The sequence below is a fragment of the Pocillopora damicornis genome, chromosome 9 (genome assembly GCF_964200805.1).
Source record: "Pocillopora damicornis chromosome 9, jaPocDami1.2, whole genome shotgun sequence".
In the NCBI taxonomy this organism is placed as follows: Eukaryota; Metazoa; Cnidaria; class Anthozoa; order Scleractinia; family Pocilloporidae; genus Pocillopora; species Pocillopora damicornis.
The window spans coordinates 3,321,470-3,338,756 of NC_142678.1; the positions used below are offsets into that span (position 1 = coordinate 3,321,470).

Here is a 17,287-nt window from a genome sequence, read left to right on the forward strand (position 1 = left end):
AGACACTTAAAATTTCCCTAATCATTCTAAGCAACATGCAGCCTTTCTCTGCATTTAGGCAGCTCAGAAAGTCACTAAACTTAACCAAAAAGATTTATCTTTCATGTGAGCACTATTTTTCCTCACAGTATCAACCAATGCTTCATTCAAGTTATTCTTGTGTTTTTCATGTTACCATGTTTCCACCAATAGCATTGCTCTGCCTTTTTCTCTACAGACTTCACACAACACCCAATTTCTCAATTTGCTCTGCAGAAGGGTTAACATTAACACTTGGGCCTTCTCTGTCAAAAATGTTTTCTTGTGGCCAAGCCTCCCCCTAAAGAACTTTTTTTACACCATTCCATCCTTTGCCTCAAAGGTGACTTTTCCAGAACTGACAATCCTCATTCCATCTCTCACAAGATGAGAGAAGACTTCTAGTTTGCCCTCCAGTTGGCTCAGGACCATGGGTCCACTCAGACATGAACAGTAGAGAGGGATTGAGGTGAAAATTATAAGGAGACCAATGATGTGCTGCAAAAGTCTAAAAGTACTTTCAAGGGAGGCACATTAAGAGAATATCTAGGAGGGACTGGTCCAAGTACTGATTTAAAGCCCAAAAGAGAAAACTTGGAAATGAAACTTCAAGAAAAGAAGTGTTCCTGCAGCTCTCTTTCCAAATTGTAGCAATTCCTGCATGCTCATAGAATGAAAACTACATTTAAATCAAAAGTACATGAATAGAAGAAAAGGGTTCCAAAGTAGGACCAGAAGATGCGACCCTCTAAACTTTTAAGGTGACTAGCATCAAAATTCTCCTCACAGTATCACTGGTGAATCAAACACTGTGGCCATGAAAGTAAAGGAAATGATCACCAGCTGAGAAAGCTCTTGATTGTTAAATGAATTCTCTTTGTCAATATCTTAAAAATAGGGGTAGAACAGTATGGAGAATATACATACTGATGTTAAGAAGTAAGGCTGGGATACAACAACAACAAAATTTGGTCAAAATTTGCAAATCAAATAATCCATGAAAACTATCGGATTACTTCATCTCCCAAGATTTTTGTGGAAGAGCACTGGACTTGCACTTCAACCCAATAGATTACAAGACCTAAACTGGATCTAGCCAAACACACCCATATTTAGTCACACATGTAAATCAAGTGAGGCTGGGTAGGCTACGATAATTTAGTTTTCAAGCTTTCGCCAACCTACAGCATCATCAGGGAATGTAGGTGGAATCTTTGAAGGACAACATCCTACACTTGACACCCACATTTGTTCAAAACAGATTTAGCAGAGAAAATATTTATTACATAATAAACAAGCATCTTGAGTTAAAATTAATTACTGCCTAATCCATGTTGAAAATATGATTGTGTAACATTGATAAATAGAATACAATTTACAGTCAATAATTTCCTTCCATGAATTAAGCATAAAAGGATAAATTGTTTACATCATAATGTTCAATAGAGAAAAGAGAACTTGTCAGAAATGTCATTTTTTGTGTAGAAATTGAAGGGAACAAATTTTTTCAAGTTCTTTTTTCTTGGACAAAAATATAACCATGAGATCCTTAAATTTACATTTTATAGTCTGTAGACTTGTTTACAATTTTTCAGTTTTTGAGCCAGTATCCATGTTTTACATCAAGATGTCCAGGTAACCTTGAAAGGAAAGGCCACTTAATTGGAAGTCTGAATATAAAATTAGTGAGCCAGTTCAAAAGTGTTATCTTAACCATTTAACTCTCATGAATGACCAAGACAGAATTTCTCCTTACAATATCAATACAACATCTAATAGATAAGAAATGAGAATAAAGAAAAATATATAATTTTGAGGATGATTAGTTGATCCAGAACTAAATTCTCTGAACTAACATAAGAATTGTATTGTTAACAGTAAGGAGAATTACAAATTTGATCTGGGAGTTAAAGAGTTAAGCCTATTGTAACCTTTTTAAACTCCTTCACAAACAGGAATGACCAAAAAAAGTAATTTCTCACAATATCAATAAATAGTAAAGTGATGAGATATGATTTACAGCATTCTGGGACATATTTGAGAAACTTTTCTTTGGCCATACATTGATATTAGAATCATTTAAAAAATACTCATTTTCTATTTAATCACAATTCAAAACATAGCTGGTGAAAAATGGTCTGACAGCTAACATGGGTTTCCACCTTATATCAGCTTGACATTATTTCAAGATATCACATACTCTCTCACAGATGAGTTTGCCTGACTTCTTTAATTCAGTTTCTCCTCCTTAGTCAGTTGTGAAGTACCATTTCTGGGTGAGGCTATCATCACAGATTTCCATCTTCACAGTTGATTTTTTGGTAGACATCATACACAAACCAGATGCTCTGTGGTACAACTGCAGAGTCTTGAACATAAAGAGGGAAGATTAAATTAAACCTTGAACCTGAAAAGTAAACCTGTCACAAATAAAATGTTTGACCATAAAGAAAAGTTAAAAATAAAGAGTTTGACCTCAAGAGATAGAGCCCAAGTTTTCCTTGATCAATGAATGAGAGTAGTGAATTTTTGTGACAAGAACTGTGAATGTCAAGCTTCTGACTTTGGTGATTACTTTGCAATCACCAACATTAGTAAGAGTTCTTTCCTAACTGCTCACCAGACAATTACACCATGCAATCAAACTTTGTTTTCATGATCAAGACCAATAAGAAAACACTCTCCATTTAAAATTGGAAAAACTAAGGGTAAGAGAATCCAAAATCACCCAAAGAGTACAAGACCCAGTTGATCAAAGGTTGATTAGCTCTAATCCAAGGTTCAATTTGAATCCAGGTTTCTTTATTCCTCAATTCAAAAGCCCCTTTGGGATACTTTTCTGCATTCTTTTTAGAGCATCCAATAATCATATTCTAAACAAAGAGAATTTGACTGAATTTTATTCTACAGCTTTCACATCTGAAATCAGATTTCTCACTAATCCTGGGTTATCTAAAGCCTGCAGCTTTGAACAATCCAGCCCAAAGCTCTAATCCGTATGATTGGGGCAACCATACAAATTCTCACAGGTGATTCTGATCCTTTCAGGTAATATTTTTTGTCCAAACAAACCACAGCCTGGTCATTTACAGCTTATAATTTGAAAGCCATGTTTGTCATCATTGTGAATGATAAGGTACATACCTTATTATGCCGCCATTCTTGAGCTCCTCCTTGTCCATGACATTTCATAACTTTCAACATCTCATGTCTGGTTACTTCAAGGCAGAGCAAGCGATCCACTTTCAATTCATTGTCTTGATTGAGTGACCAAACCTACAAAAGGGTCCATTGTGAAATCAAAAGATTATAAATTGTAATAAACTAAATGCTGTCAAGGGGACAGCCTTAAGACCCCAGTAGTTTGAAGGGTGGATAATGCTATATGCACTGGATAACTCTCAATCGAGTGAGAGGCTCAGTGCACATTTGGCCAACACTTACCCTCTAAATTGTAATTTCCCCCTTTAAAGCAACTGGGCAGAGGTTCCCATTTGGGCTATGTGTGACAGGCCTCAGGTTCTTGACAATGGTTTCCAAGAGAATGTATAAAATAGCATTTCAGAGCCTTTACATTTCAAAAATAATATTTTGTAGTGAAGCATGCTCTAAGACCTTGGGAAAGAGCCCTTAAATTGTCACCCATCCACTCCATGCAGCCAGCCATCTACTGGTTCCCTGGAGTACATGTCTACTTCTCCTAGATAGGACACTAGTCTATGGTAGATTGTGCTGCAGTGTTTTGTCAAGTTTTGCTAAAAGTTCACTAATACCTACTTATGGGTAGAGAGGGGCCCTGATGGAGTATTTAGTGTCTGGCCCCAAAATACAAAATGACAACCCAGCCAAGGCTCAGACCCAGGCCTCTTGATCAGAAGTCCATTGTGTTACCCATAAGGCAACTGTGTCCTAAAGCATGGTAGAATTCATGATTTTGACTAACCTTGGCATGGGTCTCTTTGCAATTGCGTAGCAAAGCAAAGGCTTGCTTTTCACTTGACTGTCCAGGAATGTCGAGACACAAGAGGCTGCCAACATTCTGGAGCTGCAAGATAAAACAAAGAGCTGTCACAACAAGTGTACAAAGTTAAAGGCTAATTTAATTTAAGGCCTTAATCTCTATGTTATCCAAACTCATTTGAAGACAGCCAATGTGGCCTTGCGCAGATGCAAAAGACCGTTGTTATACAACCATCCTAGATGCAATAAACATCTCTTCTAGGCTCAAAAGAAAAACTTAAATTGCATTCAGTTCCATGGTTCATTTGATGCCTTTTGCTAAGGTGAATTGCTTTCATCCTTTACACCCTAATATTACAATGCATATTCTCCATACTGTTCTTTAAACATTTCCTATGGCCCTGACAAGGAGATTTTGTGTAACAATGAAAAGCTTCATTAGTTGGTGATTATTTCCTCTATTTGTGTGATTCAGGGAGATTTATTAGGAGAAATTAGAAGCTGATCACCCTTAGGTGTCCAGGGTTAAACAAACATTTGAAAACCAGTAGTTTGAAACTGGACTGTTGTTTTACCACATAACTACCAATGATCCAAAAGTTTAAAACAATATTTTTGCACAGAAACAAGTTAGCAGTACTGTACTTGTTTTTAGTACTGCAATTTTTTCTACTAAATTTCATGGCTCAAAAACTTTGGTGTCACATAAAGTTTCACTGCAGCAACTGTTTCAAATAGAAATTCTCATAGCAAGAATATTGCAATCACAAGGAGTACAACCATACAGCTGATAGATGTGTAAACTCTCATTACAAGTTTGCCAGACAATTCATTGAAATTGTGGGTCAATGTCAGTATCTGAGCAACTGCCCACCTACCCCTCCCTTAACCCAACAACAGTTAACTCATACCAGGTTAGGGTTATCGTTGAGCTGATAGATGTGTAAACTCTCACTACAAGTTTGCCAGACAATTCATTGAAATTGTAGATCAATGTCAGTATCTGAGCAACTGCCCACCTACCCCTCCCCTAACCCAACAACAGTTAACTGATAACAGTTTAGGGTTATTGTTGAGCTAGGGGAGGGGTAGGCACATAGTTGATCAGATACTGACAGTGATCTGAAATTGCCAGGGAAAGTTTCGTTTTTAGAATTTTCCTGGAGTAAAAAGTTTGACAAAACTGATTCTTTACTTACATTTCCTTTATTGACAATCACTTTATCTTTCTGTGATGCTGCATTCCAGATAACACCATTACCACCAGCACCTTCTTCAGGAAGTCTCAGTTCAGGGTAAATGTTTCCCATATACCACTTAAAACTGTTGCAGTTTAACCTCTTTCTTAGCTCAGTTCTTGCACTTACATCTCCAAAGGGTTTACCCACAAGATCTTTCTTGATTTGATAAAAATACTTCTTGTAGTCATCAAGCCATACTTCTGCAACCCTCATTGAGTTGTATGACATAGTGTCACCTTGTGAATCTGATCCATAGGGGCGCCATCTACGAAATATGTGTCCAACTCTAGAGCAGGGAATGATCTCAAGGGAACCACCACACATCCAGATCTATACAGTAACAAGAAAAAGTTTTGCGTTTTACATAAATTATCCTCTTCCCTTGAATAAGCCCCCCCCCCCCCCCCCACAAATCAGCACCTTCCCATCACACAAGCACCCCTTTGAATAAGTGTCCCATCCCTCCTCCTGCACTTTTTTGATATCAGGGATACAAGGAAAACTTGTTTCTATTGCCATCTCATTTTTAACTTTTTAAGCTTCAACTACAGCAGAGTCAGCACAGATTAGTAGTTTCCTGATAAGCATCACCCTCAATTAAGCTCCCTCCTTCCAATAAGTGCCCCTGACCTCCTTTCAGCCCAAAGTTTAAATAAGTGCTTCTCAGTTAGTGATTATTTTTTTTTTATTCCTGTGACCTTAACCCTTTACACCCTAACATCAGTATGTATTTTCTCCATAATGTTCTTTATACATTTCCTCAAGTGCTGACAAGGAGAATTTGTTTAAAAATCAAGAACTTTAAGACCTTATGTTTGACTCAAGGGTGATATTGTTGGGAGAAATTAGAAGCTGGTCACTCTTAGGGGCTAAAGGGTTAATGTTTGATTTGGAGATTAGATCTTAGCCACTCATCCAAATCATCCTACAGCTGGTGAAGCTTCTCCTGAGTTTTTGTTGCATCTGAGAGATACTTGTTTTACTTACCCTAAATGAGATCTCCAGATTTTCACCTCCCCAAATATTCATTCCTTCATCATATTGACCGAGCTGATTGAAATAATTACGATCCATGGCAAACAAGCCTCCAGCCATGGTAGGTGATCTGTTAATAGAGACAAATTAAAATTACTTGATCAGCAGGGATTTGCTAAAGCAAAGGCATAGAAAAAACCAGGAAAGATTTATTACTCGACGTTTCGGGGTCATCGTGACTCCATTATCAAGAGACTAGTTTAAAAACATGCAAATAAGGAAAGGTACAAGAATAGCATAAATTAGAATGAACGGCTTAAACAAACACCTTTGCGCAGATGGAATCCGTTTGCACGTTCAATGTTGGCTTACGCATGCGAATATACAACATTTCATTAACAAGGCAATCAAATTTGCCGTTACATTTCGCGATGACGTTGAATTGCTCGATCAAGCGTTCAGGTATTTCACTATTGTGCTGGAGGTGGTAGTGTTTGTAGATAGAAGATGATTTCCTTTTGTGCCCTTCTACGCGATCATGTAAGTGACCACGAGTATAGCCCACATACCCTGCATCACACAGGTTACATTTAAATTCATAAACGATACAATGTTGGTTAACAATAGGGGGCTTAATTTCGTGTTGCTTAAGCTGTTGATCGAGCTTAGGGCTAACGAACACTGGTTGGACAGTCACGCTTAACTTCGAGCTTAGACTGTTCAGTTGTTGTTTAACATGATTAGCTGACGATTGGTCCTTGAAGGGTAACACTAATCTCACAATCTCCGATGATACGTCTGGTGATGGACAGGGCTCTGCAGATGAAATCCTTCTCTCAACGAACCGCTTGATTGTAGTTTCAACCAGTGGCTTTGGGTATTTCAAGTTATGAAAAACCCTTCTAAGGCGGTCACATTCCTCGGAGAAGAAAGACCAGTTAGAAGATAATCGATAAGCGCGATCCACCATGGTGTTAACTAGGCTGCGCTTGTACTTAATGTCAACATGACTCTGGAAATGCAGAAGGAGACCCGTGTTGGTTCTTTTGATGTAGACCTTGCTCTCAATCTTTGGTGCACGGTTAAGCAGTTCAGTTCCTAGAAAGGGAAGGGATCCTTCCCGTTCGACTTCCATGCTCGATCAACAGCTTAAGCAACACGAAATTAAGCCCCCTATTGTTAACCAACATTGTATCGTTTATGAATTTAAATGTAACCTGTGTGATGCAGGGTATGTGGGCTATACTCGTGGTCACTTACACGATCGCGTAGAAGGGCACAAAAGGAAATCATCTTCTATCTACAAACACTACCACCTCCAGCACAATAGTGAAATACCTGAACGCTTGATCGAGCAATTCAACGTCATCGCGAAATGTAACGGCAAATTTGATTGCCTTGTTAATGAAATGTTGTATATTCGCATGCGTAAGCCAACATTGAACGTGCAAACGGATTCCATCCGCGCAAAGGTGTTTGTTTAAGCCGTTCATTCTAATTTATGCTATTCTTGTACCTTTCCTTATTTGCATGTTTTTAAACTAGTCTCTTGATAATGGAGTCACGATGACCCCGAAACGTCGAGTAATAAATCTTTCCAAATTAAAATTAAGACAAATTAATTACTCATGGTTTATTGTTTCTACAAAGGAAACTATCACTAGGAGCCAATAAGAATTCAAAGCAAAGCCAAGTTAGAACCATGAAGTGCAGGACATTCAGCTGAACAAGTTGAATTATTGTTAATTGACTGATAATTGCAAAAGAAGGTTCGACTCCAAATATTCATTCCACAGATTAAACACCCAAGATCTCAGCTGAGATCTGCACTCTAGGATATCCAGTTTGTGATCTGATTTGATTGTTAACCCTTTTACTCCCAGAAGTGATCAACATTAAACTCCTGCCTTTAATATCCTTACACTATCCAGCAAACAGGTAATGAGAATATTCAAAGTCATCAGGTAGAAGTTGTTGTCTTGATCTTATACCAAATTCTCATAACTAATTTACAAGGATATATGTAGCAGCTAGAGAGAAGAATAAACAATCAGATCTTAGGAGTTAAAGGGTTAAGCTCACAGGAAAATGTGAGATAAGGGATGAAAAATAATCAAATGTAAATCTTTTACTCATGAGCAAGAACATGGTCTATTGACAATAACATAAGTACAGTGACAAATTCTATCCAAATTCTGTGCAGACTAGACTAGATTATACATTTTTGACCACTATAAACCATGTAGAAATGTTAAAAACCTTTCTTCCTTACCTAATGGGCAGAACATAGTCATCAGGCTTCTTAAGCAAATGCTTGGGCACAGGCTCCCAAGAAAAATGAAGACCCCAGTTGAAACCGCCTCTCACCAAGGGAGAGGACTGGTAATCAAAGGTGTCCGTATTAATCATGTCAATCACTGGACAAACAACTGTAGTTGGATTTTTTTTTATCCTCTCCAGAAGTGGTGGAAGCCAATCTTTATTCACTTCACAATGACTGTCCAAGAATACTAGCACTTCACCAATTGCATTCTCTGCTCCTATCATTCGCCCTCTTATGAGTCCTTCACGTTGAGCTGTTCTCAATAGTTTGGTTTTTGGTAATTTTGTTACATAATTTTGAAGTTCATCTTTCAATGTTTCTAAGCTGCTATGGTCATCAACTAAGATTATTTCATGAACTAGATTTTCCGCTGTTCTGTTCAAGACACTGTGTACAGTTCTCAATAATGTTGACCATGCTTCATTGTGAAAGCAAATGATAATACTGGCTGATGGTAGATTTGAAGAGTATGTCATTGATTTACACCTGCAATATAATAAAGAGGAATAATAATTATTAAGTACTCACACACTTAATTTGGAAAATTGATTGGAGTATATCTGGGGTTGAAGTAATCATCTCTAGCATACTTTATGGCAGGCTTGGAGGACCTTGCCTTCCCTAAATGCTCTATAAATGTGCTTCCCCTGAGAAAATTCTCTAACAATTATTTTGAATAGATAAATGAAATAATCTCCTCCCTTATCAAAATTCAGCCACAAGAAAATGACTTAAGTTTCTCTTTAAATCATGGGTCTTCAAAACTTACTTGGCTTACGGATCATTTGGAAATGGCTGAGAGTTTAAATAAACAGGCATAGATTTTTTTAAAAAAAGAGCATTCTTAGAATTTTGAGGGGCAATATAAATTGGAAAACTTCCTTTCCATCAAAAATTGCTCTTTGGGAGAGAGAGCAAGAAGATTTTAGCACAGTAGCACTTGGAGAGCACTATGAAGCAGCAGTGTCTCAAGATCATTTAAACGGATGACATGACCCTTGTGCGTTCCTCCCGCTGATGTCCCCCTAATAGGATTGTTTGTAATCACCTGTAATGCTGTTATGAAAATTTGGATCAAAAGAAATCTTGCGTTTCCCTATTTACCATATGTTTGCTTAAGTCATAGAACTCATCCATCAGATTTCCATCACTAAGGGGGAGGCAGCAGTTATCGTAAGCAATGGTTTATAAGATTATAGAGTTCAACAAATAGCATAATTGTGTCAACAGTTAAATACATTTAAATTGGCTACTTACAATTCGTGTCTAGTGTCCTGTATTTCACGGTAAAACCCCAATCTGTTGCTAACAAGTTCATTAAAAGCGTGTTTCTCGTAACCGTTTTCTCTAATTCTCTGATCCTCCTTATTTCGAATTAAACCCAAAGTGCTAGGGTCCTTCTCTTGCGCTATCATCTCTCTCTCGAAATCATCCGACGGGCTGTCGTTTTGAAGATGTCTACCGTATCCTTTGGTTAAATATTTATCGTTCGACCCCAAATACATAAAAGAAACCACGTTAAATAACATCCAAAACATCAGAATCATAAAAGAACACAGCATAAAATACCGTGTTGGTAATTTGTAAGCCATAATGTACATGCATGCACATCCCTCACTGAGCGGACAAAATTAATTTTCTACGATACAAGATCAGCTGCCTCCATGACAATGAATAAAGCATTCAGTCAGCTGAGTTATGCAGGCCTATGAAGTCCTCCTTAAAAACTTTATTTTAACTTGATTCATCGAAAAATTTCCTCTTTGCTCGTCTGATCTTTGAATCATGCGTCATCTAGTGGAGAAAGTAGACAATTTCCCTACAAAATGCAAACACGTTCCTGTTCCTACATAGGCTACATAGGTTCTGTAGATCACGCTTTCCACATCTGTTAAATGAAACATCAACAAAAAGGGATTTAATGAAAACTAGGAAACCATAATATATAGTGTACTAAAGTTGACATTTACAGTACAAATGCGAACAAGGCATTCCGTGACAATCTGATTCGAACTATGGAATACAACCGACTTTGAAACGCATATTCTAATCCTCTGTATAAACAGTGAGTGCTTAGCGAGGCAGTTTCTAACTCGTAAAAATTGTTAGAATCAAAAGCTCTCTCATGATCTTGATTTTATCACCCTCTTGACATCATGCCAATATTTTTCGCGAGGAGCATTGCAAACCAATTAAGAGCACGTTTTATAGGTACAGGCGTATTTTCTTCCCGCCAAATTTTGAAGGGCCTAGAAACGCACCTGGTTGATTTCAAACGCAAGAGAAACTCACTTTGTCAAAAGAAACTCGCTTCTTCCTGCACTTATCTCCGAAGAGAAACTTAACGCAGTTTCGTACAGCAATAAGACTCCTCTCTGGGACACAGCCAAGAGAACGAAAATTTTTGCATGTACGTGAGTTACATGATAGAATATCGCTGATTGCAGTAGACAGAGGAGCGTGTGTTTATGTCGAATTCTATTGGATGGAATCGATATCTGCTGTTGATATCATGATTTAATCACGTGTGCATGTCATGTTGTGCTTGCTGACCGTGGGGACTGCGCTCGAAGAGTATCCGTAAAGTTTCGGAAAGGTTCGTTACTATCCGTCAAAAACCATCCTTGGTCACATGGTCACCGGTAGCTCCTACACCATTCTTCTCAGCCGCCATGTTGGTCCACGGATTACGGCGTGCGGCAAGAGCCGCTCTCAGACCTAACTTTGTCGCTCGCACTCTAAGACAAACTCAACAAAGAACACTTCCAGTATGTTCGCAACTGTGTAAGTAAAAAAATAACGAAAATTCATTCATTATTTTTAGCTAAAGGAATGAGTTCTTTGGACGGCATTTGTAGGAAGACACGTTGATTACGATACTGACTTTGTGCTTCATGTTTAGCAATGATTGCTTCCTACTTTCAAGTTCACTTTAAACAGTGACCGGAATTAACTTTCACGTCTCCAACCGTTTTTCATTGTAGTTTTATGCGCTTCCATTTGATTCTTTGTGGACTTGCATGATGATATTGTGTCGGCTTGTATAGTAAGATTCTTGTCCAACTTACCTCCTCCAGATAATCGTCGATATGTTTCAACCGATAAGCCCGTGTCCGCCGCGGCTGCTGCATCGGCTGCCGCACCAAAGGCAGGCTCAGCAGCCCCAGCCGCTGCACCAGGAGCAGTTGGTAAAATCATTGCTGTTATCGGTGCCGTTGTTGATGTACAATTTGACGAGGCCCTCCCTCCTATTCTGAACTCACTAGAGGTCGAGGGTAGATCACCAAGACTCATTCTAGAGGTCGCGCAACATTTAGGTAAGGATTCCTTCAGCCCGTTAGAACTAATGTTGTTGTTTGCTTAATTTATCATCATCCAGAAAGTTTCACATACTTGTGATTTGGAAAAACCCATCAAACTCTACAGGCTTCCACAGTATAGGTATTGCTCCCCCTCCCCCCCCCCTTCCCCCCAACTATTTCATTTTACATTGCTTCAGACGGTTCAACATTTGTCCCTGACAGCAAAATACATGACATGTGTAGAAAATCAAAAATGGCTGTGACCAGAAATCATTCATTAGCTTTCCTTGAATGCAAAAGTCTGCAGAGGGTCTAAGGTCTAATTTTATCTGTAAATACAGGCAACAATCAGTTTAAGAATCATTTTGCCATCTAAAAAATAAAAATTTTGAAAAGCGGATGTATAAGCATAAGTGTATTATAACTTGTGGGTATTTTACTTTCCCAGTGTATTAGAATTTGAAAATTAATCCCCATGAATCAAACCTCGCAAAAACAAAGGAAAAGAAGTGAAGAAAAGTGATTGAAGGAGCCTGAATTGAGGAAAAGCCTAGATATATGCTTTTCCTTGCTATAATTGCTTTCAAGATCAAGTTGAAAAATTGAATTTAGTGAACTATTAAGATCGGCATCAAATTTCTTGTATTTACGGGGGGGGGAGGAGGAGGGAGGGAGGGAGGGAGAAGTCTGGCGGCAAGAAAGAAACTTGTGTGGGGATGGTCTTAGTAACTCATGGACTTAACTTCTTTAGGTGAGAACACTGTGCGAACCATTGCTATGGATGGTACAGAGGGTCTTGTGAGAGGCCAAATATGTAAGGATACTGGTGGGCCTATTACAATTCCTGTGGGGCCAGAAACACTAGGAAGAATTATTAACGTTATTGGAGAGCCTATTGATGAAAGAGGACCTGTTGATACTGACAAGTAAGTGATTACATTGTTTATTAAGGTATAGTAAACTTGAGTTCCCAATCACTGTCAGGAACAAAGTTTTTCATAGAAGTTACATCATCTACGTTTTGTTGTGCAGACAGTCAAACAAGTTATATTTGTTTTTCCTTCAGATGAGCCTTAAAAAAGTAATTGGCTTTTAACTGATGAGAAAAAGGATAAAGAAAAGATGAAATATTATAATTGATTTGGGAGACTCTGAAATTGTGTTATGTCTTACTTCATGCTCTTATGGCAAAGAGAGTTATTTTTCCTATGACTCTTTTCAGACGTGCTGCCATTCATGCAGAAGCACCTGAATTTGTGGAAATGAGCACAGAACAGGAGATTCTAGTAACAGGAATTAAAGTGGTAGATCTTCTTGCACCATATGCTAAGGGTGGAAAGATTGGTATGATCAATTATTTGTTGTATATGACAGTTTTGCTTTGACTTCTTGTAGTTAAAGTCTATGAAGTAAAGAAATCTTTAAAAAATGTTTTCTTAGCCATTGTTTTGCTTATTTACATGTACTTTTTTGTTCACCCAAACTGTAATTCTAGTTTTTGTGGCTTTTGTTTATTTGACAAATCATCCTGACTAACCTGTGATTGACTTTGCCAAGAATTATGTTTTTTTTTTTCCCTTTTCTTTTTCATGACAAATTTACAGGTCTGTTTGGCGGAGCTGGTGTTGGAAAGACTGTGTTGATCATGGAGTTGATTAACAATGTTGCAAAAGCTCATGGTGGTTACTCTGTGTTTGCTGGTGTGGGTGAAAGAACACGTGAAGGAAATGACTTGTATCATGAAATGATTGTGTCTGGTGTCATCAGCTTGAAAGACAAGAGCTCCAAGGTAGTGATTGACAGATAATTTTGAGGAACCTGTCATGAAATATTTAGTTGTCAACTCTGTGGACTGCAAAATAGGCTGCTAATACTCTTTGTAGAAAGATACATTTTGGTCCTTTGAATAGTACAGAAGCACCTCTAATGATATTACTATGCATGACAAATGGGGCTCAGTTATGTTTGATAATAATAAAAGTGTATGTTGTCTTGCTCAGGACAAGCATAATATAGCATCAAAGAGAGCATAAGCTGTTATAGTTCACTGAAAGCCTGAATTCAAATCACACTCGCGAAATCATAAAATGAAAGCCACCTTAATCTCAGAGGACCCTATTAACATCAACAGTTCAACTTAAGTCAAGGACTTAGGTGGTGTCTCAGTGTTGGTTATTTTGATCATCAATTTTGTAACGTGTTGATTCTGTTGTGTTGTTAGGTGGCTCTGGTGTATGGTCAGATGAACGAGCCCCCAGGCGCCCGTGCCAGAGTAGCATTGACTGGCCTGACTGTAGCTGAGTACTTCCGTGATGAGGAAGGACAGGATGTGCTGCTTTTCATTGACAACATCTTCCGTTTTACTCAAGCTGGTTCAGAGGTGTGTGTAACAGTGATGTAGCACAACTATTTACATTCAAAGGGCACTGGCTTTGTAAAGTAGCCCTTCACCAGGGTTGAACAGAGTTACTTAGTTGAGGAATTTTTGCATCAACAGATCCTTAAATTGAATCCTTGGTACAATTTAGCTTTATTCAAAGTACCCTAAGGATGTTTCATTGAAGCTGAAGATAAGACAGAAATAAGTTAGCTTCAACCTTCCACAGGAAATACTTGATATATGTCTTTCCTAGGATGCTTTGTATATCGATCATGGAATAGAAAAGCCAAACAGAGAATTCTTGTTTCTCTTTTTTTGCAGGTGTCTGCTCTGTTGGGACGTATTCCATCAGCTGTGGGATACCAGCCAACTCTTGCCACTGATATGGGTACTATGCAGGAAAGAATTACCACCACAAGAAAGGGCTCCATCACATCAGTACAGGTAAATTATAATAATTCTGTAGCCATTAGCAAGACTTTTTGTATTTAAATGATCATTTTTAACTCTGCAAAAGGTTGAAAGTGTGGCAGTAAAACACAACAGCGATGAATAGTACTTTGGAATGAATTCAACCCTTAACTGACATAGAAGAGGAGTGCTTTCGGAGAGTAGATATTCATTTTCAGAACAATAAGTTTTAAAATACAAAGTACATACAAGTTCAATGGACCATGACTTCTCACCACTGTATAAATCATTTTCTGAGTTCAATGGCTTGCAGCCACTTTGATTGTAAAGGAAAGAGAAAATCTTGCCCATGTGGATAAAAGGCTGTTTGTTTCTTGATAGGCTATCTATGTGCCAGCTGATGACTTGACAGATCCTGCTCCTGCTACCACCTTTGCTCACTTGGACGCCACCACTGTGCTTTCCCGAGGCATTGCTGAGCTGGGTATTTACCCAGCTGTGGACCCTCTGGATTCAACATCTCGTATTATGGACCCCAATGTAGTTGGTCAAGAGCACTACGAGGTAGCAAGAGGTGTACAGAAGATTTTGCAGGTAAGACAAAGTTAATCTCTTATGGTGATGATAACATTTTTTTCTTCTGTGGAAGATTTGGACCTAATTTATATCCTTTCAGTAAGTCTTGTTATTGCAGTTAATTAACGATACAGCATGTAGGTAATTTAGTTTGATCAACTGAGTTGGTAATGTAAATTGGCCACTGTGAAGAGTTAAAAAGCGGACACTTCAAGCGTTAGCCCTTCCTCAATTGCTGTGACTAAGAGCTAATGCTTAAACATCAGCCTTTTAACTCTTTACAGTGGCCAATTCACATTATCAACTCGGTTGATTATACTAGATTACCCTGTTAAACTATACGGTAGAAACTTACCCCCTTTATTAACTGTACATCGCATTTGATTGTTAATTTTGTTTGTTTGTTTTTTGTAGGATCACAAATCTCTTCAAGATATCATTGCTATCCTGGGTATGGATGAGTTGTCTGAAGATGACAAACTGACAGTGGCTCGTGCAAGGAAGATCCAGAGATTCCTCTCACAGCCTTTCCAGGTTGCTGAGGTTTTCACGGGCCACGATGGCAAGCTTGTTCCCTTACCGGTACAACAATAATGATATTCACTTTCTCCTTCATTATGCAACTGAGAAAAGTTGTTTCTGTCCATGGAAACTGACGGATGTGTGTTAGTTGAGGCCAGTAAATTTTTAAGAGAGAAATGGTTTGGTGCAAAATTATTGAAAATTACAGTTGTGTGTTTGCATCTTGAAACATATAGATTACTTCTGCAGCATTTTCTTAATTTTTTTTTTCCCCTTTGTCAGGACACTATCTCAGGATTCAAGAAAATCCTTCATGGTAGGTTGAACTACATGTATTTTAAAAAAATCAGAATTTGTTTTTCTTTTATATCTTCATTACACAAAGCATGTTTGGAAAGGTTCAGTCCTTTTTTGGAAGAGGAAATTGTTTGCTGCACTTTTCCAGTTCTATCTCTCTTTCTGTTCATTTTTAAATCTTTACTGTTCTGCTTAGGCACAAAGGTTTTAATATTTTTGCTTACATGTCTTCTTGTTTTTCTAGGTGAATATGATCATCTGCCTGAAGTTGCATTCTACATGGTAGGGGACATCAGTGAGGCTGTAGCAAAGGCAGAGAGACTGGCAGAGGAAGTGCAGTAAACAGCTCTTTTCTTTTCAGACTTGTAAATGTACTGTGGGTTGATACACTTGCCGTGTGCTGTTTTTTACAACATTTAAATGAATAAATTGAAGTTCTAAGACCTTGATTTGAGTATCAATCATGATTTTAACGTTTCAAGAAGCAAGAATGTTCTTTTTTCACCCGATGAGACTTAACTGGTCTTAGACCTTTGAAAGAGGTTTGAAAATCTTTCCCAATTTCTTCAATTGCAGTGGGTCTACCTTTGAGGATAAGTTCTTTGAAATCTTCATAGGGAAACAGGAAGGACACAGAACAAGCTTTTCGACAGTTTTGTCGTTTCTGGGCCAAAACTAAATTGATTGAATGGTAGTGAGTATGTGGCTCAGTGAACAAGGAAATGTGGGGGATGTTTGTCAAGAGAGGTCATGATTAGATTCACCACTTGCTGATTGGGGTGGGGACTAGTTTTAGATCATTTATGCTGAAAAATTTATGCTTTTGAACCTAACCCTCAAGAATATGGCATTATGCCCGAGAAAATGTGCAAATTTTTTTCATTATGCTCAATTTTTTCTATTCATTATGCTCCTAAGAGCCTCTTAACCCCTTCATCATCTCCCCTACCCCCCTCTATGCTTCTTACTACCAATAGGTAAACTTATTAAGAATGAAAGGCTCAACAAACTTCAGAGTAACATTTTATTGGATCAAAATCTTGAAGTTCAACTAAGATAAGCAGGTTGCAGAATTCATCTTATCAAGGGAACTTTTAAGAAGCTTAATCATTATGCCTGCGTTCTGTACGATACTTTGACTGTAGCTTTATGTCCACAATTATGCCGGCATAATTTATCTGATCCTAGCGAGGGTCTATGGTGCTGCTGACCCCTTACCTCCATTATGAAAAAGTATCCACTGAGAACACTACTGAAATGAGTAGTTGTAAATAGGACCTGA

At 38.1% G+C, this 17,287-nt stretch overlaps 3 protein-coding genes across 4 annotated transcripts in view; 1 reads left to right on the forward strand and 2 right to left on the reverse strand.

Annotated features, from left to right (window-relative positions):
• Nucleotides 1-17,287, reverse strand: part of LOC113684249 (general transcription and DNA repair factor IIH helicase/translocase subunit XPB) — a 167,137-nt gene that overhangs the window by 42,563 nt on the left and 107,287 nt on the right. The window lies entirely within an intron of this gene.
• LOC113684250 (polypeptide N-acetylgalactosaminyltransferase 11) lies at nt 1,281-11,010 on the reverse strand. 2 transcript variants are annotated; one of them, XM_089183526.1, is made up of 8 exons: nt 10,810-11,010; nt 9,775-10,405; nt 8,467-9,003; nt 6,207-6,324; nt 5,178-5,549; nt 3,962-4,063; nt 3,163-3,294; nt 1,281-2,386 (listed from the first exon to the last, which is right to left on the reverse strand). In XM_089183526.1, exons 2-8 carry the CDS (start codon nt 10,116-10,118, stop codon nt 2,267-2,269), a joined length of 1,725 nt encoding a protein of 574 aa, XP_089039652.1. In that variant the 5' UTR covers nt 10,119-10,405; nt 10,810-11,010; the 3' UTR covers nt 1,281-2,266. The 2 variants fall into 2 exon arrangements, with proteins under 2 accessions (XP_089039652.1, XP_089039653.1); XM_089183527.1 differs by having other exon boundaries at nt 10,779-10,997.
• On the forward strand, nt 11,011-16,454 carry LOC113684251 (ATP synthase subunit beta, mitochondrial). The gene is made up of 11 exons (XM_027201591.2): nt 11,011-11,301; nt 11,595-11,834; nt 12,571-12,745; nt 13,042-13,163; nt 13,424-13,608; nt 14,041-14,199; nt 14,521-14,643; nt 14,992-15,204; nt 15,601-15,768; nt 15,991-16,024; nt 16,250-16,454. The coding sequence occupies exons 1-11, from the start codon at nt 11,190-11,192 to the stop codon at nt 16,345-16,347; spliced, it is 1,629 nt and encodes a 542-aa protein (XP_027057392.1). The 5' UTR covers nt 11,011-11,189; the 3' UTR covers nt 16,348-16,454.

Coding starts and splice junctions, on each gene's coding strand:
- LOC113684250 (XM_089183526.1), bottom strand. CDS start 10,118: ATGTACATTATGGCTTACAAATTACCAACACGGTATTTTATGCTGTGT. Junction 5,550..6,206: donor ATCTGGAGATCTCATTTAGG/GTAAGTAAAACA, acceptor GTTACTGTATAG/ATCTGGATGTGTGGTGGTTC. Junction 4,064..5,177: donor TGATTGTCAATAAAGGAAAT/GTAAGTAAAGAA, acceptor TTTATCTTGCAG/CTCCAGAATGTTGGCAGCCT.
- LOC113684251 (XM_027201591.2), top strand. CDS start 11,190: ATGTTGGTCCACGGATTACGGCGTGCGGCAAGAGCCGCTCTCAGACCT. Junction 14,644..14,991: donor GCTCCATCACATCAGTACAG/GTAAATTATAAT, acceptor GTTTCTTGATAG/GCTATCTATGTGCCAGCTGA. Junction 15,205..15,600: donor GTGTACAGAAGATTTTGCAG/GTAAGACAAAGT, acceptor TGTTTTTTGTAG/GATCACAAATCTCTTCAAGA.